This window comes from Phaethon aethereus (assembly GCF_964289735.1).
Source record: "Phaethon aethereus genome assembly, chromosome: 7".
NCBI lineage: Eukaryota > Metazoa > Chordata > Aves > Phaethontiformes > Phaethontidae > Phaethon > Phaethon aethereus.
The window spans coordinates 11,083,769-11,105,063 of NC_138583.1; the positions used below are offsets into that span (position 1 = coordinate 11,083,769).

A 21,295-nucleotide genomic window follows, 5' to 3' on the forward strand; every position below is an offset into this window, starting at 1 on the left:
TCACGCACACATTCTTTCAAGTGGAAATTATGCAGAAATGAGCAGCTTAGAAGCACCCTAGCTGCTGAGCAGTACCTGTTCTCGAGTCCTGTTGGTCTATCTGCTAACCATGCTGCATGGCCTAATTAGCATGAACCAGAGCCTATGAAAGCAATGCAACGTGTGGGCTGCAATAACTTGAAGTATACTCATGGAAAATAGAATGGTGTGGTTTAGAATCATTATGTTTTTATATAATGGCATTGACTTTTATGCTTGTATATTATCTCAAATGATTCTGACCTCAAGACAGTTTTTTAAGTTTTCTTAATTATCCTAGAAATTAATGGACAGTGCTGTCTTTATATAAAATTATTGCTGTGAAGTTGACTAGTAGCAAATGCTCTTTTGACATTAAGCCATGTTTGTTGACTTCAACTAAAACCCAGTAAAAAAATGCCTGAGTATGTTTTGCTTCCCTTATTTTGAAACAATGCATTTCTTTGTTGAAAATCTTCCCTGAAAGGTTGGATGCTTTGGCCCCAGTCTATTTATTGCAAGTTTATCAATATGTGTAGAAAGCAGTAATTGCAAATATGTTCTTTTTGCATGTGTTCTATGATTGCTCTTTTCTTTTTTTCTTTTCTTGGCCTGCATGTTTGCTACTACAGGAACCTGCTTGGGAAATCAATGGCAACAGAACAACCTTCAGTCCTCTAACTAACACGGCGGCTGGGCCTGTGGGTAGTATTTTAGCAACCAATGGAACGTTTTCAGGCTACCTCAACAAGCAAGAGATCAGCTTTTCAAATAGCTCTTCCTACTTAAAGACTACCACAGTTAGATCTTCCATGTCCTCTCAGTCTGTGACTCCTGACATTTCACCTGCAAAGAGTACTCTAGGTTCCAAACTAAGCCCTGTATTGACTGATGGCAGTAGTCCTTTACCGCAGCTGAGCCCTGCAAGGCAGTATAACAACCCTATTGGCCTTTACTCAGCAGAGACTCTAAGGGAAATGGCTGAGATGCATAAATTAAGTCTCAACCGAAGGGCTTCGGAAGGTGGACTTCCTAGAGGGTAGGTAACATGGTAAAATATCTAATATTTCAATAAGTAATGAATTTGCTGAAAAACGAATGTAATAGTACCTACCCTATTGTGCATTTGTCTGGTAATCATGATTAAGGCCTGGAGTTTTCCAGTACCCCTCAAAACATATACACAGTACCGTTACAGTATAACTCCTGGTCTTTGGTATCTGAGCTGCAATATGGATTGGCGATAGTCACCAGAGCATGAGGAGGAACACTATGACTGAAGTAACGGGGATCATCTCGGGGTTCTGGCATTTAGCGATTTAAACCGGTGCGTGTAGGCTCATAGAACCAAGTATCACTGTTGGCTGCTATAGAAGCTGCTGTGAAACGGATCTGATCTTTGGTGCTTTCCTAAAGAGAAATTGATTTGACCAGCAAATCTGACATGCCAGTCTACTGGAGTGCCCTGCTGTAATTCCTGCCTTAATGTATTGGCTTTCCTATGCAAAATGAGTCAAAATTGCAATATTTTCAGTCCTGTGGTTTGAACATCCTGTCTCGCATCTGTTAGCTTTGCTCTTCAGTTGTATATAACCAGGATCCCTAGATACTACCTGGATAGTTTGATCCCATGCTGTCAAGGTTTTCAGTGTTACTGCATTATTTTATTAGTAGGTTGTGAAGTGAGGAGCTTGGACTACAATACATGAGGAAAAGCAATGAAAAACAGGTTTACCTAATTTTTTTGCCATTGTGTGTTAATTTGCAAACAAATGTCCAATTTGTTTATTTGTGTTTATTTGAAATGAAGATAGATTTCCTATTACGAGTATGGGAAAAAGTGTACTTTTGACACTAGGGCCTTGGCTATATGAGGAAAACCAGAAAAGTCAGGCAATCTGAGGTCTGATAGCAAATGCATGTTTTCAAGTACTTTGTATCCCATTGCAGAAGCTCTTTGCAAGTGTAAAGCCAAGGGTTTTTAAGTTGTCGCAAAGTAAAGATATTATGTCCTTATATAAGAGCATATATACATGTTCTAGATGATTCAAGCAGTTTAGATGATTCACTGTAACTCTCTTAAGCACTCAGCATTAACAATCCTAATTAACTTATCTGAAAAAATCCTATCCTCCCTTCCCATACTGGATAATTAAGAACGGCAATTAGTGTTTAAAAGAAAATAATTTCAGTTAGTAAGCAACGTCAGCAAAATAAACCTCAGAATGCTTCTCTCTTAATTTACAGTCTTCTTGAGGGAAGCTAATCCTTATCTTATTTCAATATGCAGCATTTCCTGGGAGTATATCTCACAATCTTTCTCCCACAACTCTTCACAACCCTCCTTAACATCTGCAAGGGTGAGCGTGAAGGGGCTGTATTTTGGGTAGCTCAGCATTCTGACTGTTGCTTTGTTATCAAAATTACAACACAGCTGCATCCATCACTCACCAAAGTCAATGTGAACCTTTCTGTTGATTCCAGAGGGCATTGCGACATGACTACATCACATGACAATGACTGTTGGGCTGGAAAGAAGGTGCACCTGCAGAAAGCAGTCCACTGTCTTCACTCTCCTGCTTTTCCATGCTTTATGTCTCCTTTATATGCACGCATGTTAGTGCACGCCAGTGGCAGCACACTGAATGGCAGAGCAAAGGTTCTACCTTAAAATTTATTTTTTTTAGTTTGGACAAAATTTTAGGGAATTGCTGTCTATCTGCCTGTAATATCTGTAGCACTGATGAACAAGTAAGATTTATGAGGAATCATCTAAATGTCCTGTTAAAAAAATTCAGCCTTTATCCTGCAGCCCAGGAACAATCTGAAGAGATGAAAGAGCCCAGAAGTATTAAGTGCATGTGTCTTTTCAGGTAATTCTGAAGATTTAGAGAATTGTACGTCTCTCTTTACATGCAGAGAAAATTCAGAGTTTAATAATTCTGTCATTCCCACTCCCAGTTCAGTGTTACCCAGGAAGTGAGAGGCATCTTTCCTACTGCTCTGTGGAGAGTAACACGGAACCTGTAACTACCTTGGGACTTGGTATCATCCATGATAGTCTCGATTCCACTGTTGGATATATGTGAAAGAGCGCACAAGGAAAGTGCTGTGAGCTCTGCAAAATCAGTTCTGGACTTTTTTGTGGACATTTTTATCATATAGTACAACATGACATGCTGCATAAAGATTGTGAAACTATGGTGCTCCAAAACTGTGAATTTATTATGCATTCCTGAACATGCACTTAGCAGTCCAGTAAAAACTGTAAGAAAATTCAGGTTTGGGGGTTGATCTTAAGGTATATTTCATATTTCAATTTGGTGTCCTTTTCACCAAATCATTTAAACTTAATTGTGGTAATTGCTAAGCCCTTTGGAAAATCCTATCTGAAAGCTAAAATCAATTTTGAGATTATTTCCTTGATCTACAAAGAATAACAAAGCATCTGTCTCTCTGATACACTTTTACATGAAAGCTTTATTGTCCTGGACCATGGTGAAAAATAGAGGTGGTCTGTTACGAGTGTGGCACCTCTTTCACGTGCTGAAAGCTCTGGAAAGGGGAATATTAATAAATAAGAAGAGTGAGTCATAGCTTGTAAGGTGGTTCTTTTCCATTCCATTGTAAGTTATTTTTCACATTGTAGGTCAAGGGCAGTAAATACCTGTCCCACAAGTACGTGCCAGGTGGCTTGGGTTACTAGCTCCTTACTCTGTGACCGCTGAGAGCTGCACGTTAGGCGTTTCATACATGTCCATATTAAAAGCAAGCTAAAATAATGTGTGCTCTGAACTGGAGAGAATTTTCCCATCATGTACTAAACATAAGGGGAAGTAAAGCTTTAGTCTTTTTGCGGGAAGCTATAGTAGCCTCTTCACACCTAAAAAATCTTTACTGAGACGTGGCTGTTGAGCTCTTTTAAGTGCGTGCGCACAATGATTTTTATCTTTGAACATATTTTTCTATGCAAACAAGTGGTTCCTCTAATGAAGGTATACTTTAGGGACAAGTAGTTCTGCCTTTGAAATATTACTTTATGCGTAAGGCAGAGGCCTGGGTTAGAAGATTAAAGCGGGCATCAGAGTCCACTTCAGAAAATAAGACTATTACACCATGTTTTGTTGTAAACGAGTGCCCAGCTGTCCTGCACATACCTAAAATGGATAAAGGATCACTGGTGTGCTTACAGGCTACAGCTTGTTCCTAATATATCCCTACCGGTTCCTGTAACAGACTGATCTATTTGGCTTAATGTAGGGTTTATAAAGTTAGAAGAACATTCTCGAATCTGAAAGCCTGAAGAGCAGTAACTGCGAAGGCGGTCTGTGATTGCTTTTCCATGGAAATGCAGAAGTGCAAAGCCTTTACTGCAGCTTTGGCTCATTAGAGTGGTTTTGATCATGAAAAAGGCAGCTGGATCAGCCAGTGCAAAAGGACTGTGTGTAAAAAGCGTCAGCGATGTCAAAGGTTCTGCAAGGCAAAAGCAGGAGGAGGCAAATCCGCTTTGAACGTCACGCTAACAGTGTAACATTGCTGTCCGGTATTTTGAATCAGTCCCAGATCTAGCAATGTGTCAGCAGCAAGTTGGAAGGTTCAATGCCCAGTTCTGTCAACAGCATTCTGTGCAGCTACAGAAGAAGAAATATTTATGAACTGATCCTGGACTCTCTTCCTTTTTATTTTGCACAAAATGCGATGAATTACTCTTCACCCAAGAATGTGAGACCAAAATATGGGTATTCTAAACTATGAAAAAATTAAGTTAAAATACATGTCATAGCCCATTAATGCTATTCGTGCAACCAACAGAAAGAGTTATTAGCAAATAATATATTCTGTCTGAGCGCACTATGTGCTCATCGCCCCCAGCTTTGGCCCGCGTAAGGCCTACGTTGGGTTTTGTATTGTGTTTCTTTGGAATTGCTGTGCAAGCCACTGTCACTTCTTGTTTATGGAGTGAAGCAGGATGTAGCATGAACATATGTTTTTTCATACTGTGTACATACCAGATGGAATAAAATATCCTGATATGGATATCCAAAAAAACCACATAATGCACAGACTTGCTTCATTTCACATGGAATAAATTGGGAATGACTATTCTGAAATTAATTGGCTTACACCACTGTTGGCATAATGTAGGTACAGTCAGATTTAGGCCAATAGTTTGTTAAATACAAAGGCATTTTCCTTAGTTTTAGATTTAAAACATCTACCAATATGTTCTTTGGATATCTTCCAGCATGTAAAAGACCAAAAAAATCAATCTTGCAATACCAACTCTGAGGGCAACCTGAGGGGAACAGACTTCATCCCTGAATATTTAGTATCTGAGGGAAGAATATAATCTCTACCACTCATTTGCTATTTTCAGACGAGGATATACTGCAAATGCTTCTTTCTTCCCCTACGCTTTGATAATAGTACTTTTAGGGATGCGTAGCAATAAAATCATGTTCAGGGGTCAGCCAAAATGCCATGGTACCCTACTAAGACCCTGTGGATCAACTATAAACCTTACGTTTTTTCCTTCCTTAATCATGTTGGACTTGATGGTTGGACTGGATGATCTTTCCAACCTTAGTGATTCTGTGATGTTGGGGTTTTCAGGCATGTATTTTTTGTTCTTATTTGCAGATGGTCTGACAAAAGCTTCGGTAAGCTTTTGTAAATACCTTTTGCCCTTTGCACTCTAAAAACTATTGACTTTTTCTGTTTGGTTGGTTTTGATGTTGTTTGTTCTCTTTCTCTTCTTTTAGGTCGTAACCAACACTGCTGCCAAGTTAGTATCACTTCTATATAGTGCCAAACATTTGTGTTACGCTGTATGTGTGAAGATTGTATTCTGGGGTAGCATGATCCCTTGTGTTCCTGCTGTGTCTGCTTGCAAGTGGAAATATTTTTTTTTAAATCTTACTGGTATGGCAAGCGTCACGGGCTGCCACTGGTGTCCAGTGGTGCTCCCTTCTAAGCACGCCACATGTTCGGCATTTCTTGGTGATGTTCTAATGCTGCAAAAGGAGTTGGCACCTGAGCTTGGTCAGTTCCTATAAACGCTTTCAGACGTTCTCGTCTCTACAGTCCGGGTTTAATTCCACCTAACTCTTTAAGTAGTCTTCGTGCCTTCAGGATTTGGGCAGCCTTATCTCTGCCTTTTTTTGTGTATTATTAATGATGTAGTTTTACCTCAACATTAAATTAATTTCCAAAGTCTCCCTCCACTAAAGTTCAAATTTAGGTTGGTGTGAGATACTGATATGGAAAAGATCTAAAAAGTAATTTACTTTAGTAAGCATATTGCCCAAACAAGAAGCAACCACTGATTTGAAAATGTGATTTATCTGCTTTATTTAGGAAAGTTCACAGAGTCCTCAGCTTTGATCTTTAGTTTTCTAAGGGCAGAGGATTGTCTCTAACTTCCCGCTTTCTGTCTCTGAACTGAGTGTTGTCCAGAAATTGCTGGAGAGACTGGGTTAAATTCAGCATAAAATAAATAATTGTTTTAGTTAAATGTCAAATTTAAACCGACAAGAGAAGGTTAGAAGTAGTAGAATACATAAAGTTGAAATAGTATTTAATGCATATAACTTACACTGATCTGGCATTCTCTGTTTTACACTGATCTGGCATTCTCTGTTGATTTTAATGAGATGTGGGTGTGATGTCATGCAAATGATGTAACTCCTTTGGAGCGATGAACTCTGGCCAATTTACACTGATAATTATTGTTACAATTGTCTTAGTGCTTCTAAGTCACATTATAGGGGTGTTTTTAATCTTACTTGCTTTGGGATTTATTTTTCCTGATCCTTTTCCAGCTTGGTAGAAAAATCCTATTTGTTTTGCAGAGGTGCTCCAGCTGTCCCTAGGGTCTTACCTCTGTCACTTCGTCCTAGAGCACAGCACCCCTTACAAGCACTAATATCTTGTCTTTACTTCCAGAGTGACAAAGAAAACTCTGCAGCTGAAAAATCTGTACCCTTTTCTCTTATTTTTATGGGAATCCTGTTAACTTCAGTGAAAGTTTTGCCTTGGTATGTGTAATGTGACTAAAACCTCTTAAAAGACGTCACTGAAACTGTTTAAATACCACAAGTGAAAGCCTAAATCACTACTGCTGCTACTGTTAGGGAAGTTGCGGCTGTTCTAAGATTACTGCCTTTTATTTTTGTAATTGATTGTGGAAACCAATTGCTTTGAACTTCATTCTTTATAAGTGGCATATTTAACCTCTGTCGTTTCATTCACACAATCTTCTCAGATCTTGGGTTTAGAATTTCTCTGACACTTCTAACAGTGTGGGGGGAAGAGAACACTAAATTCAAGATCTCGAGGACCCATGTGTTTGTAAATATCATGTGATCATTTAGGGTATGAAAAAGAAAGGAGATACCATTGTTGAAGTAAGGCATGTGCGTGCTGAAAAGTCAAGCATGTAACAACCTGCACGTCTCTGCACCTCACTCGTCAACAGATGATGTCAGTGTAATGATAATATTGTCATAGTTGATGAATAGTTAATGGAGAGATATTTTAAATGTGAAAATGTCTTTGTAAAATCATGATTTTCACTTTCTGAATGCATAATGCAGCTTCCCAGTTCCCTCCCTTAAAACATTGATGTGTGTAACTAGAGGCTGTGGCTGTCATACAGCATGTGCATATTTCTGCCTCTCTTCCTTGAGCATGTGGCTGTTTAATGTTCTATTTTGAATGACGTGTGACTTCATCTCTCTTACTGTCCATCTTCAGTCAGGGCATCCCACCAAACAAAAGGCTGAAAACATAGTGGAATCCCCTGGCTGGGTTCAGAGGTGGCACATCACCTTGGAGAATCTCTGGAAGATTAAGTCAGACGGCTGCCAGCTTTACTTGATTTTCCTCTTTCCTCCATGCCAGGTTGAGGGTTTGGTTTTAATGCTGACCCTCTGGGGCTCACCCACGGCAGACAGGCACGCTATTGTTCCCTTGCCAACCGGGGAAGCTGGTTTTCAGTCACATGAAAAAATTCAGCAAAAGGCTTAAGCTGATAAACTTAACAGAGTAATGGTTTTAAACCGAAAAGGAAAATTGTTCCAATTAAATGTAATTACATTTTTCAGAATTTCTCTTGTGGGGGAGATATATCCATTTCCAGCTTTTGGACTCAGTTCAAAATGAAACCTTTGTGAAATATCCGTTATTTCCCAAAGGACAGAATTCTCCATTTCGCCCAGTTTGGTGAGCATATGAAATCTATACTGCTGGCATCCTCCTGCTGCTGGCAGGACAGGAACAGCAGACTAGAGATTCATCTGATCTCCCAGAGGTTAGAGAAGAGCAGCTGCTTCCATGAGTGACAGCTGAGGTTTAGCTTGCTCATTGACACTCCAGGCAATTCTCAGTCCTAACTCTAGGACGAGGACAATGTACAACTAGGCACTACAAGGAAGCCAGCCGCTCTTCAGCTGGAGATTGACATTAAGCTGGCTTGTTCTGTTGTGATGGGAGCTTCAGTTAACTTGCTCATGGCTCAATATCTCAAATAAAAATCCTTCCTCATGGAGCCACTGGAAAATATGGCAGCTAGTCCTCCAAGTGCAGTTGTCCCGTTGACTGCAATGTTGATCTGAGATGGAGCATGATAAATGCAACACTTATGGCTGGCTGTACAGAGATTTTGGGAAGATAAATTTGGTCTTTGTCAGGAAAGCTTTGAAGATTAAAAGGTGCAAATACTAAATTTCACTATGATTGATAATCCAGGCAGAAAGTACTGGAGCCTTCTAAATAATAGAGGACCGAACATCTGTTCACCCCGTTGCACTTTCTAGGACTTTGTAAGACCCTTCTGAAAGAATGAATGGATGAAGTGAATAAACTGGGAATTCTGTGCAGTATGTATGCACATCCACGGGCATGCATATATACATGTGTGTATATATGTGTTTGTATACACTTACATGTATATAGAATTTTAATATATTTAAGTATCACATAAATATTTAGGGATCTGTCATGATTTTTTATACAATGACAACTATTTCACCTTTTTTTTCTCTTTATACATCTGTGAACCAACACAGAAATGTCATCCATTAGTGCAGCCAGCTTTTAACTGTCTCTTGTTACTTATGTTGTCTGTCACCCTCTGACCAGGAGCTTTTGTGGTGAGATGCCATGAACAGACATGCACATTCCTCCGTTGGTGCTTTTTCTCTCACTTAACGGTCACGCCTTTCTCCTTTCTTCCCCTCCCTTCCCTGTCGAACCTCACTCTTGCATAACCCAGCACGGAGTTCACGGAGCGTTTCAACCCCAATGTCCTGAAGGACTCTGCCCTGTCTACACACAAACCCATCGAGGTGAAAGGCCTAGGCGGCAAGGCTACTATAATTCACGCCCAGTATAACACCCCGATCAGCATGTACTCCCAAGATGCTATCATGGATGCAATTGCAGGACAGGCACAAGCCCAGGGTGGAGAATTTGCTGGGTAAGGTTATTTCCTTGTGTGGAATGCTCTTTCTCTGCATGATACATCTAATGGTCCCTACATGCATGACATGGCAGCTCTTCCTTGACTCTTTTTTTTCTGGAGTATCTTACGTGTCAAACATACAAATCAGTCCTAGACAGTGTTTGAAAGCACTTTATCGTTTTGAAGTTAAAAGGATGGATAGTTAGAAAATGTAACATTTCTTTTCTGGTATTCTTCCTAAAACTGGTAAAGCCCACAAAAATAGACCTAGTGCTGTGTGCTATTGGATGGCTTTTCATTTCTGATGACCATGTTTGTAATAACTGCTGTATTATATGCATAACTCGCAAATGGGAAAAGGGGAGGGAACTTTTATTTATACGTGAAGAATGCAACATATTTATTTAGTACTGGCTACTGTTTTATTCTTCGGAATGGCGCGCTGTGCTCTCCCTAGCTTACATACCGTATATGTGTCTTACACGTATCCTTTAGACTATGGCAGAATCCGTTGATCTTTAATAATTCTGCTTTTCCCATGCATGTTTCTGGTAATCTTATCTGATAAACTTATCCACAGTTGTTATGACTTAACTGAAATTACATATGCGATGAGTGTAGCCAGGTTTCTCTCTTATTGGGTATCTTTCTACCCAGAATAGAACTTACCTTCTTTTCATGTGACACCAAAATATAGGTATAGCAAGGCACTTGAACATAGTTTCTTTTCAGTATGTTAGCTGCAGGCTTGTTCAAAATGCAGATGTTTTATATATTTGCTTGTGCTCCCTTTCACCAGACATTTCTTTTTTATGTATTCTTTTTTTTTTTGCACCAATATTATTCTGTTGTTCATCACAAGTGACCCTAATGATGGATCCCAAACAATACCTTTAGTTGGTTTTGACCCTCAGTGAATCTCCACAGGTGTAAGCAGCCTCATATTTCCAATTAGCAAAGTAGAATGAAAGAAGTTCATTCTATCCATGTTCTCTATAATGGTTCACATCTTTCATAGGCATGGATTATATGAGACATTTTATGATATATTGGCATTTTCTATGAAATGCTGTAATACTATATAATGCAAATAGTACTGTTTTTAAATTTTACCTATTTAAATGATCAGATGGTTTTAAAGTTTCGCTGCTGAGCACATGGATTGTTTCCATTTTATAAACAGCACATTAAAAGAATCTCTCAAATGCAGTTCCAATCACAGGAGCAGCTCTGCTGGACTGGAAGACTGATATCATGATCTTTTCCCACCTGTGGAAGAGATAAAAACACACTGTGTGTGGGGAGCTGAAAATGCCCTTTCTAGAAAACTCCAGAAAGGGTGAGAGAAGTCCAAGGAGTGCAGCTAGAACTGGAAGATTAGCACACTTTCCAAGGGGCTTAGGGATTTGTCTTAACATGTGGAATTATGACGTAAAGAATCTGAATAGAGAGGCTTGAATCATAAATCATAAGGTGGTAATAAATTATATTAGTATATACATATGTCTTGAAAAGAGCCAAATGAAAGGATACATAGATAAAAAATAAACAGATTTTCATGGACTGTTGAGTCGTTACACCAGTAGCAGCAAGAGCTGTGTTAAACACCACTAGCAAAAAGCTCTGTACTAACCTTTTTTCTCATTTTAAACATGGAATCCACCTATCGCATGGGTGTTTTTGAAATGAGATTATTATTTCCATTAATCCTTTTCTATCAAAGGTTCTAGTGGAACATTGTTCTTTGCAGACAGCTCCATGACTATGTTCTCCCCTGTAATGCTGCAAAAGAAGTTTTTCTGCAAGATCCACTATATAAACTACCGTTTAAGCTTTTCCTTCATTTTGGAATGTGACTCCTAAGCCTAACGTCGACCTGGCCCCAAAAGAAACTAATGTTTCTATTCCCACTTGCAGTCAGGTGCAGTGGACTCTCCAAATCTACTGTGCTGTGAGCTACAGACTGTTTTTTAACTTCCTTTTTTTAAACTCTTACTTAGTGGCTAAACAATTTTCTCAGTAGATTGTTTTATTACAATTAACACAGCATTTTTAATCTAGATGTAAAGGCAAGGTTTGTGCTGATGTAACAGCAGCCTATGCATTGACAGATAGTCATTTGATTAAACCTGTAACTCATTTCCTTAAGGTGTTGCTTTGACCTCTGGGATATTCTGAACTTTAATTTGCAGTGGAAACTGAGGATGTTCTTTAGTTTGCTTAGTTGATCAAGTCTGAGATATGATTATGCTTAATGCAGAAATATTTGTCTGAGAAATTTGTCATATAAAAGCAGACCAAATTGTGTACCGATTCATTTTGTCTCTATCCTCTGCCTATAATTTCATTCCAGGACTTAATTACTCTTCTTTGGGCTTTTCATTTTGCCTTAGAGATAAGCCCTGAAGCCACAAGGTGTATGTGTAAGCATACTCAGACTGCAGATCTAAAGGGCTTCTGTTCTTTTTGGCAGACAATAGCTGGAAACACTGATTACTTCTTTTATCTGTGATGAAGAGTAGACAGGCTTAAGATAAGAATTAATTTTCTAGTTTGTCCATTTGAAATCAGTGATGTTTAACTTAGGTCAGTGAGGTCAGAATCAGGCTCATGTCACTTAGAAAATAACCCACATGTACTGAATCACCATGGAAAACACAAAGAAAAGCATCTAAATTATTTATACTGCAGTTATTCAGACCTCATGCTGGAACTTAAAGGCAGAAAAAATTGCCTGGTAGAAAATGCCCTGACTTCATATCATTTCTCACTCTATGTGGCTTTGTTTCAATTGATTTTGCTATACCAAGAACCAAGAGTTGGTTGCAGTAAAACCACGCGGTCAGTACATTTCAAGTACATTTCTGTCAAACCTCCCCTAAATTCCATTAAGCAGTTTTAGCCAAATTCACAAGTTGTGTAAGTAGACATAAATCCAACAACGTTATCAGAATGAAGATCTAACAGTTCTAGTAGCAGAATCAAGAATGTGATTGTACAAACTAAAATCTTGTGTATCCTCTACAGTAAGTCTATCTGGCTGCAAAATTTAGCACTCTGCATGAACTCTTTGTTTGTTGGGTTGTTGGGTTTTTTACCTCTTAGAGCTTTTTTTAATAGTTGAATCAGTCTAATATGCAAAGTTACACTATTTTGTTATATGTCTGTATCAGGGGTAGAACACGGCAGTGTTCCTAAGCTTTTACTTATTATCTACTTAAGTTAAATCTGAATAATGACTCCAGGGAGTGATTCACATGGTAAACCATAGTTTATAATGAATTCCAAGAAAAAAAAAAAATCACATTGCTACTTATTCAAAGAGGTTTGACTGGCTTGCTGTAATGTTAATAACGTGTGACTTGGATGTTGTTGTGAAAAAGGGGGACTTTTTTTTTATTGAATCCTACTAAAATACCTTAGGCTATAATATGCAAAACCCTCAAAAGCTCTAACCCATTTGGGAAGAATTTTTTTTTTTTCAGTAACATCAATTTAAAGTAATATGCTTAAAGATGCATGATATTTCTGCACATACACACCCAGATGGAAAAAAAATTAAATTAAGAAGAGGTATAACAGAGGTATTAACATGGTTACGTGCATCTTTAGGCTGTCTGTAAGAATCAATGGTCACATTTAGGTTTACAAAATGCTCGTAATCAGCGGTACGCTCTATTTTACACTTCCATGCTGAGCGGCTCATATGTCCTAGTTACCCACCTACAATATAATTATGATTAAAAAAAAAAAAAAAAGGCCTGTTGGATTAAAGACAAAGCTGGAAATATTCCAATGTATTGCATTAATTTAGTTCAATTTGTATGAGCCTGTTTCACTCTGCTAGGGAAGGTTAATTCACCAAGCTCCATTTCCTGCCTTAATCATCTACCATGAGGATATTAGTATGTCATATTACTGCCACACACTGCTGCTGTGAAATTTGTGGTCCAGCCTCTAGCGTTTTTTAACTGCCTTTGAGCTAATGGCATATCTATACATACACTTTTCAACTGCTTTTTTGTATATTTGTCATAACATCAGAACAGGACTTAAACAAAGGAATTTGAACTGTCCATGCCTTGCACACAGCCGTTGCCACAGCAGTCCGTGGCTGGAATCAGCAGTACTATCTATCCAGTGGTTTGTTACCTGCTCTGCAACAGCCTGCAGCTCAAAATTTGCTACTGCACGCATCAGTTTTTTAAGCTTCAGCAGGATTAAAAAGCAAGTCTGGGGATACAAAGTTAACTGTTGGCCAAAACCAGGCGGTCACCTCCGATAGTGACACGGGGCAAGGTGCTGTGTGCTTAGTCAGTCCGAGGACATGGGTCTGAAGTGCCTCTGGAACTGGAAAACGGGGTCACTTTTTGGGGAACTTCAACCAACCCTTTACAGTGACAGAACTTTTCAGCATAGCCAAGAGTGAGCAGTGGCCACGGAATGGTCACAAGGGGGTTGCTGACTTACTTTTGGTATTACAGACGTATGTTTGGTGTTACAGGAACATCTCTGTTCCATGTAAGGACTATTTCTGCATGAAGTCAACAGAAGGCAGAACTCGCTGCTGCGCTCACTGCACTGCCTCAGCAAGCCCTTCTGCCGTGTCTGAAGGGCCAGAAGAGGAAGACCACTGCTCGCTCTCCCATCTTCCCTCTGAAGAAGGAGATGGCACTAATTTGTCCATTGGTGCACATAGGAGCAACGCTAGTGGAAGCCACCGATGGCACACCCTTCCCAAAATAAATAAGTCCACATTATGCCTTCCATACCTGCTAGTGTTTAGATACTGTAAAGATAGTGGTCTAGGAAACATGAGCTAAAAAAGGAGTTCGTAAATGCTGCTTGCTCCTAGAGGCATCTTCCACGCTGAGAGACTTTTTTACGTAACTTTTGTGTTTTGTGGCAGATCTTAAACTGAAGAGTCAGGGTTTTTTCTAAGCTGTGCTCCATCACGTAGGTGATTGTGCTGAGTCATATAACTGAAAAATGGGAAAAAAAACCCGAAAAAAAACCCCCATGGTTTTGTGCCCTGCTGGGTCCTCAAGAAAGTGAGTTGTTTGCATATACTGGGGGCTATGAGGAATATAAATATTCCTCTAATAAATTAAAAAAAGCATGCTCAAGAGATGGGGTGCTTTTGGGTCCATGGCATATATAAGAACACATCATGTTTCTAAGCCCCATGCAGTCTTACTTGAAGAACACATCCCATGCTATTGCTAGGTGCAAATCCATTAAAGCAGCGTATATTATGGAGTGCTGAAGAAGAGGAGTGTGTCAGCTGGAAAATACTGGTATTTAAGGCACTACTTGGTAATATTTTTTATTACAGTGTAAGTTACTTCTGTATGTAGGATATCAGACATGGTTCTTGGCTTTTTTGTAATTCATCTCGGGCTTTCAAATCCCAAACCCAACTTCTCTGTAGATTTTCTCTGCCCAGTGGTATCTTAGAGAACACTAACTTTGAGCCTGGGCCAAGGACGCAACTTTTATAGCAGGTGACTCCTCCAGGCACTTTATAGCAGTGACTTAGTTGGACCAAATGGCCCTTTACTTTTAACAGAGCCATTTCTCAATTTTCATGAAGCCGAGCATGCTGCTTGCAAGGCTCTATATGGAATAGCATGTTAAAGCTGTTACAATAAATCACTCGCTTCAAAAATAGACCTTGTATTTAGAGAAGTCATAGAGCCAAGTTACTCCAAGCACACATCATCCCCTCAGTGTGTATCTCCGCAGCTCTGTTAATATTTAACTGTATGCTATGCAGAAATTACTTTTGCAGGGAAAAAAAAGCTATTAAGTTACTAAGTCTGTTTATAGCTTGCATGATAAATCAAAGAGAGGTAAGCTCACCTGCTACAGAGCTTCGTAGCTTTGACTTTAGGTGTGTGAAGTTGGAAGTTTCTTCCTGGATATATCACTTTGCAAGGTGATTAGAGACGTTGTAGGACTGTGGGATACATTCGGTTGTTAAAGATTTCAGATACAAAATATGTATGCAAGTCTAGACTTCTTATGCTTCACATGTGTAGTAGACAATGAACCCAGAGTTATGGCAGCTGGAAGTTTAATTCAGAGTTTGGCAAAGAATAATCACCTCTAGAAAAAAGCTATAAAAGCCTACCACGTTATTTTTACAAGAAAATATGTTTTTTTCACTACATGTTACTCTAACCTCTGTAAGCTTGTGGCTGCATTGGCTGAAGAATCATGAACAGACATTTCCAAGCATTTTCACACTGATTTGAATATGCAGATTTGAATGGTAACAGGCCTTTTCAAAGACAGAATGAGCCATTAGATTCTTAATTCACATAAAACGGACCTATGTATTTTTTTTAAAAAGTGGTCTTTTCAAAGCCATGTTTGGATTGCTGTTACTCTGCATGAGAAGCTCTAAGACCAGAGAGAGGTTGGGATGTGCTGTTTCACAGTGTTTCATTTTCTGAATTGCAGTGCCCTTCCTATTAAAGATCCTCATGTAGACAGTGCCTCTCCGGTGTATCAGGCTGTGCTTAAAACTCAGAACAAGCCTGAAGATGAAACCGAAGACTGGAGTCGCCGTTCTGCCAATCTGCAGTCTAGGTCTTTCCGCATCCTTGCCCAGATGACTGGAACAGAGTACAGTAAGTTGAATATCAAAACACTTCCCTCATCCTGATTTTAGATTCATGTCTTTATTTTCTTACCCCATTATTAGCAACCTATACTCAAGGAATACTGATGTCCAGCTTGCAGTCATTGTCAGTGAGGGCTAGGATCAGACAACCCTGGATGTAACTTGAGGGAACGAGGAAATCAAAGTGTTCGCTCTCACCTTATGCTTTATGAAGAAAATTATTTGATCTGCCAGGGGTCTCACCATAAAAGTATAACAGACATACAGTAAAAGAGCATTTGTGACCCCGTACTTCTTCTTACTGACAAATCAAATCTCAGTAGGGTAATCTTTCATTTTCCAGCAGCCTAGACATACAAAGCTGTCCATTCATTAGACAACTTATGTCTCCTGTAAGAGCCTTTTATAAAAGTGACTTCTGGAGGTCAAAACAACTCATGGAACACCATCTGTATTGAACTGATGGTTCTATCAGCTCTGTTATCTAAACCTAGACCTGCCATGGGTGAATGTCATGGGAGCTTGAACTTTGTTGCTTGTTGCCTATGGAAATGTTTTTCTGACCACCTGGTACTAACCTCAGAGCTTGTTTCTGATATAGAGAGAACTAAGTTCAGGGACGTTTCCCTCACCAGGGGGAAATACTTAGTATTTCCTCCTCATAGGAATCTGCTGCTGCCTCTCATGCTTTCCTACAGAACAGCAGGCCCTCTCTGTAGAATCACTGCCTACAGCTGTGAAACTGATAATAAATGAACGAGGAGGTAGTTGTGATAGCTACTTTCCTACTAGCATCCTTCTTCCTAGCTCTAGGGAGCTGCTTTTCTTCATGCTGTTTTTACAAAATCTGCTGCTGCAAAGTCAGCATGAATGCACCTTTAGATAGGCTTTTGATATGTTTCTAAAGAACTTGTAATTTCATCATAAAGCCTAGTCTTCCTTTCTCTTTTAACTGAAACATTTTTTGCCTGCAGTGCAAGATCCAGATGAAGAAGCCCTGAGGAGGTCAAGGTAGGCAACTCCTTGTGAAAAATATGGCTCTCTCTTGCTGATAACCATACGATGTTTTAAACCGGTATTAATATGAATGTACATTATTATTTTTTGTCTCAAATTATTCTAATATGTTTACTTAAAAAATCACTAAAATTAAAATGCTGTCAGTGAGAGGCATTTGAATGAAAAGGATAACAAATGGGCATGTTTTTAGGAAAGTCAGTGCAAAATTCCTGAAGCGTGTGTTCAAATCTGAAAGCTCTCTGTGCATGCAACTTTTGTGTACTTTACTGGGTGTATGACTGCTATGAGTTCCTACACCAAGCCCTGCGTAACTACTTGATTGTGTAACTGGATGAAAATATATAATGTTGTGATAGCACTGAAATCTGTGAGCAATTTATTTGGATGACCCTATGTTTGACATTTGATTCTCCTGAAATGATACAGTAAAGGAGTTGTTTCCACCCATATCCATAATCATTTCCTTATGTTTTGTTTGGAATAAATATAACCCGAATTTGTCAAATATGGAAGCACAGGACTGCTTTTGCTAGTGGATAAATGTATCTGTTTCATAGCACCTACCAAAAACACTGGAAAAAGTGGGTATATTCAGTGATATAATAGGGAATTAAAGATTTATCATGATCACCTTATGTTGTCCTGCGTAGCCAGGAAATCCATTTCTTAGAGAGTCTTATGCTGAGCTTAAAAACTGCAGTTGAACTGGAGCATCCTGCATGCAAGCCTGATTTTCTGTTTTGCATACTTTAAATCCCTGTATCAGGTTAGCTACTCTAAGCTGCTGGCTGGGCTTAGGGTGCATTTGAAACGCAATCTTCTTCCTTTCTTTTTCTACTGCCATGTGGCTTCTATAAAGGTTCTGAGCTTTTGATCACAGTGCAAGTTACAAGGGTTGAATCAGTGAGAAAGATGTCTGTCATCTTCCCTGTGAAAATACAAGTATACTTTCAGTTTATGTTTGCTATAAACCTTCCACTGCAGTTCATCAAAGCTCTTAGCAAGGTGCTGAAACATCAGGCTTGACATTACATCCCTCATGGTTTTATTTCTTCCCTCAAATGTGCAAGCCTAATTCTTATTAAATGTACTGTGCATAATCCTTATAATGATGGGATTTAAAGTGCTGTGCTGAACTTAACAGTCCCCCATATACATCTGAGAGTAATATGTTGTTTTAAAGAAATAAACTTTATGGCTGTAATCTATGGCTTTGGAAAATACTAGATATTGGAAACTTAATGTGCTATCAGATGTTGAAAATAATTCTCAACACGTGTGAATTGCACATTCTATTCAATGTAACTTAAAGTACATTATTGTATGCACTGTGCTTTGCACATTTTCTGCCAATTTGAGGTATCACTGTTACCCTTTTTTTTATAAGGACAGTTATGCTTATGAGTCTTTTTAGGCACTGCTTATTACCTAAAGAGGTTTAAGGGCATTCATCGATAGTAGAGGCAGAAGGCAACATATATTAAGTAGGTATGCAGGTACAGTGCAATTGGCATGAGCTCTGGTGCAAGGAATGAAATGGGGTCTCCTTCCTACCTACCTGATAGTGCTTGCCCCATCTTGGTGGCTTGGTACCTACCTCAGATGTTGCACACTCTCCACTGCAGATTTCGTAGCAAGAGCCCTGGTCATGCATGGCATCCATCATATGCTACTCTTCTGGGCCTGTTGGGCCCCTTCTGTTTCATCTTTTGGCAAGGCCCCTGCCACTTCTGATTATGTGAAGGATGGAAGGACCTATGTCAGGGGCACAGAATCCATACTTTAACTCCACTCTTCCAGCACAGCAATGGAGTAGCAACTCCTCTTCAGTATCTACTCCAGCCAGCTGTACAACCACACCTTTCTCTAGGCCCCCAGTCTGGGAGCACCTGGAAGGCTTGCTGAGCTCCTGAAAGCAAAAGGTTTCCATGGAACTGTGGAACCTGGGTTTTGCCAGATTCACTGTTGCATTAATCCTACACTGTGCTGGCGTTCTGGAAAGACCCTTCATGTTCCAAAACTTGGAGTGCCAGAGATTTCACAGTGTGGGGAATTTTGTTCTCAGGTCATGCTGTGAGCGATCTCTCTCTGGTGCTTTCTCTTGTCTTTTCGTGTCAGGTCTTCAGTGCCGTAAGCAAGAACTGCATGAGATGGTGATCAGGTTTCTTCCAAACTCTTGGGGAAGAAAATTGAAAAAAATTTTTTTAAAAATGTAGCATATTTTTGGCAGAACTGTTTTACATAAAAATAATCACTTCTACATTGCTGCTTCTAACTGCATGACATACGCTCTGAACAGAATCCATACAGCTTGGGAATTTTCAGGTGGCAGAACATTCCTTTAATATTAATGAACACATTGCTTGGCTGTCCTTTGCTCATGCTACTGCTATTTTGAAGAGAGATTATAACTTGCTATGAAAACGTTCCATTGCTGTTGTGATGATTGTTATAGAATATTTTCCGGAAAGATGGTATCCATTTCAAGCCAGACAGTTGTTTCTGAATACCTTTTCCTTGAATGGAGTGGTATATCTTTAAAGCAGTAAGGGAATTCTTAAATTTCCTGGAAGATCCACTGTAGCTAGCATGCTCCAGTGTAACTTGAAAAAACGCCATCATGGAGTTTCAGCATTTCAGCTAGGAATACTTTATATCTTTTTAATTACTTAAAAGTGTAGAAGATCATTTGAGAAGTCATACATCAAGAGTGCTTTAGGAGTGTTACTTGCATGACACTGTGTTATTAGGAACAGAAGATTTAGAAATATCACTGAATCTGTTGGCATTTACTCTGTTTATTGTTTTGTCCTTTCTTCAGCCTGAGGAGTAAAACCAGCCCAGTCTGTTCATTTCTGTTTGGCTGGTTTCACTCTCAAGTTCTGCTGCATTAACACAATTGTCTTGCATTTTGTGTGTAAATAATGAGGGGGAAATTACCTTGTTTGCAATGAATCACACACGTTTTGCAAATAACATTTTATTTTCCATTCTGTTTGATATACTTCTCCTTGACTCTGCTCTCATCCCACATCCTCCTCCTTCCCCTTCTCATTTCCAAAACCTGAACTTAAACTATAGAACATCTAGAAAAGATTAAATCCTGAGAGGTACTGAACACTGCTTACAACTTGCTTGAGTAACCCAGCCTGCAGTCAAAGGCAGCTAGGGGTGCTCGCAGGAGGTGGCCAATACTTCATGGGACTGTGCTTTGAAAATCCCACGTTATTCTGCTTTTTGGCACAAATGACCAGAAATATTTATGCAAATGTCAACATTTATACTCACGCTGAGAAAAGCTATAGAAAAGCACTGCTGAAACTTGTGTCTGATGATCCTCACAGGAAGGACAGCAGGATATATATATATATATATAGGCTGACCTAGGTACTACAGAATGGAAAATAGTTGCATTAATTTTGCTCTTGTATGGAGTTAACTTTCACTGACTGCTCAGCTGGGGGGAGGGAGAGAAAAGCTGAGAGAATCTGCTGGCAGGAAAACAATGGGATTACACTACATTTCTAGCAAAAGCAGCCCTGCATTACTAAGTACAAGTCAAAGAATATGAAATTATATCAAGTTACTTCTCAGAAATGAACAACTGCAAAACCTTTCATATACAGTCCAAAAAGGATCATCCAGTCTTCTTTGCGCTGATTTGAAAGCTGAGGAAAAAATCCAAATAAACTGCCATTGCCCTAGTTATAAGGCAGGGGAGTGGTAGCCATGGTCCCTAACCCCTTTCTTTCTCCCTCCTTTCTTCTCTGTGTGTGTGTCTCTCTCTTCCCCCTCTGTCTCTGTCTGTCTGTCTTTCTTTCTTTCTTTCTCTCTCTCTCTCTCTCTCTTTTCATGCCACAGGGAAAGGTTTGAAACGGAACGTAACAGCCCACGCTTTGCCAAATTGCGCAACTGGCATCACGGCCTATCAGCGCAAATCCTTAATGTTAAAAGTTAAAAGCCCACATCTAGCAGGCAAATACATGAGACAGAGAATTACAGGAAAAAAAATTAACTGCTGTCCTGAGTTAGAGCCTAAGAGTGTCACACACACAGGAAAGACTTACTGCTCGGGCCTTTCTCTGAGTGCCTGTCTTCTGTAGATTTCTGTTGTTAGCCTGGTATCCATTCACTGTCACCAAAAGTAAAAATAATGATACAACCCG

The 21,295-nt window shown here is 39.4% G+C and overlaps 1 protein-coding gene across 2 annotated transcripts in view; it reads left to right on the plus strand.

The window, feature by feature from the left end:
* The window catches only part of LDB3 (LIM domain binding 3), a gene marked incomplete at both ends in the record, with an annotated part of 75,550 nt that extends 54,463 nt beyond the window's left edge, over positions 1 to 21,087 (plus strand). The window contains 5 exons of one of the 2 annotated variants that reach the window (XM_082002166.1): positions 5,781 to 5,803; positions 9,293 to 9,496; positions 15,947 to 16,116; positions 17,084 to 17,120; positions 20,991 to 21,087. In XM_082002166.1, the coding sequence (XP_081858292.1) occupies positions 5,781 to 5,803; positions 9,293 to 9,496; positions 15,947 to 16,116; positions 17,084 to 17,120; positions 20,991 to 21,087 (531 nt within the window). The remainder of the gene's footprint in view (positions 1 to 5,780; positions 5,804 to 9,292; positions 9,497 to 15,946; positions 16,117 to 17,083; positions 17,121 to 20,990) is intronic. The other variant, XM_082002165.1, reaches the window with a different exon arrangement.
* Positions 21,088 to 21,295: the final 208 nt, after the last annotated feature.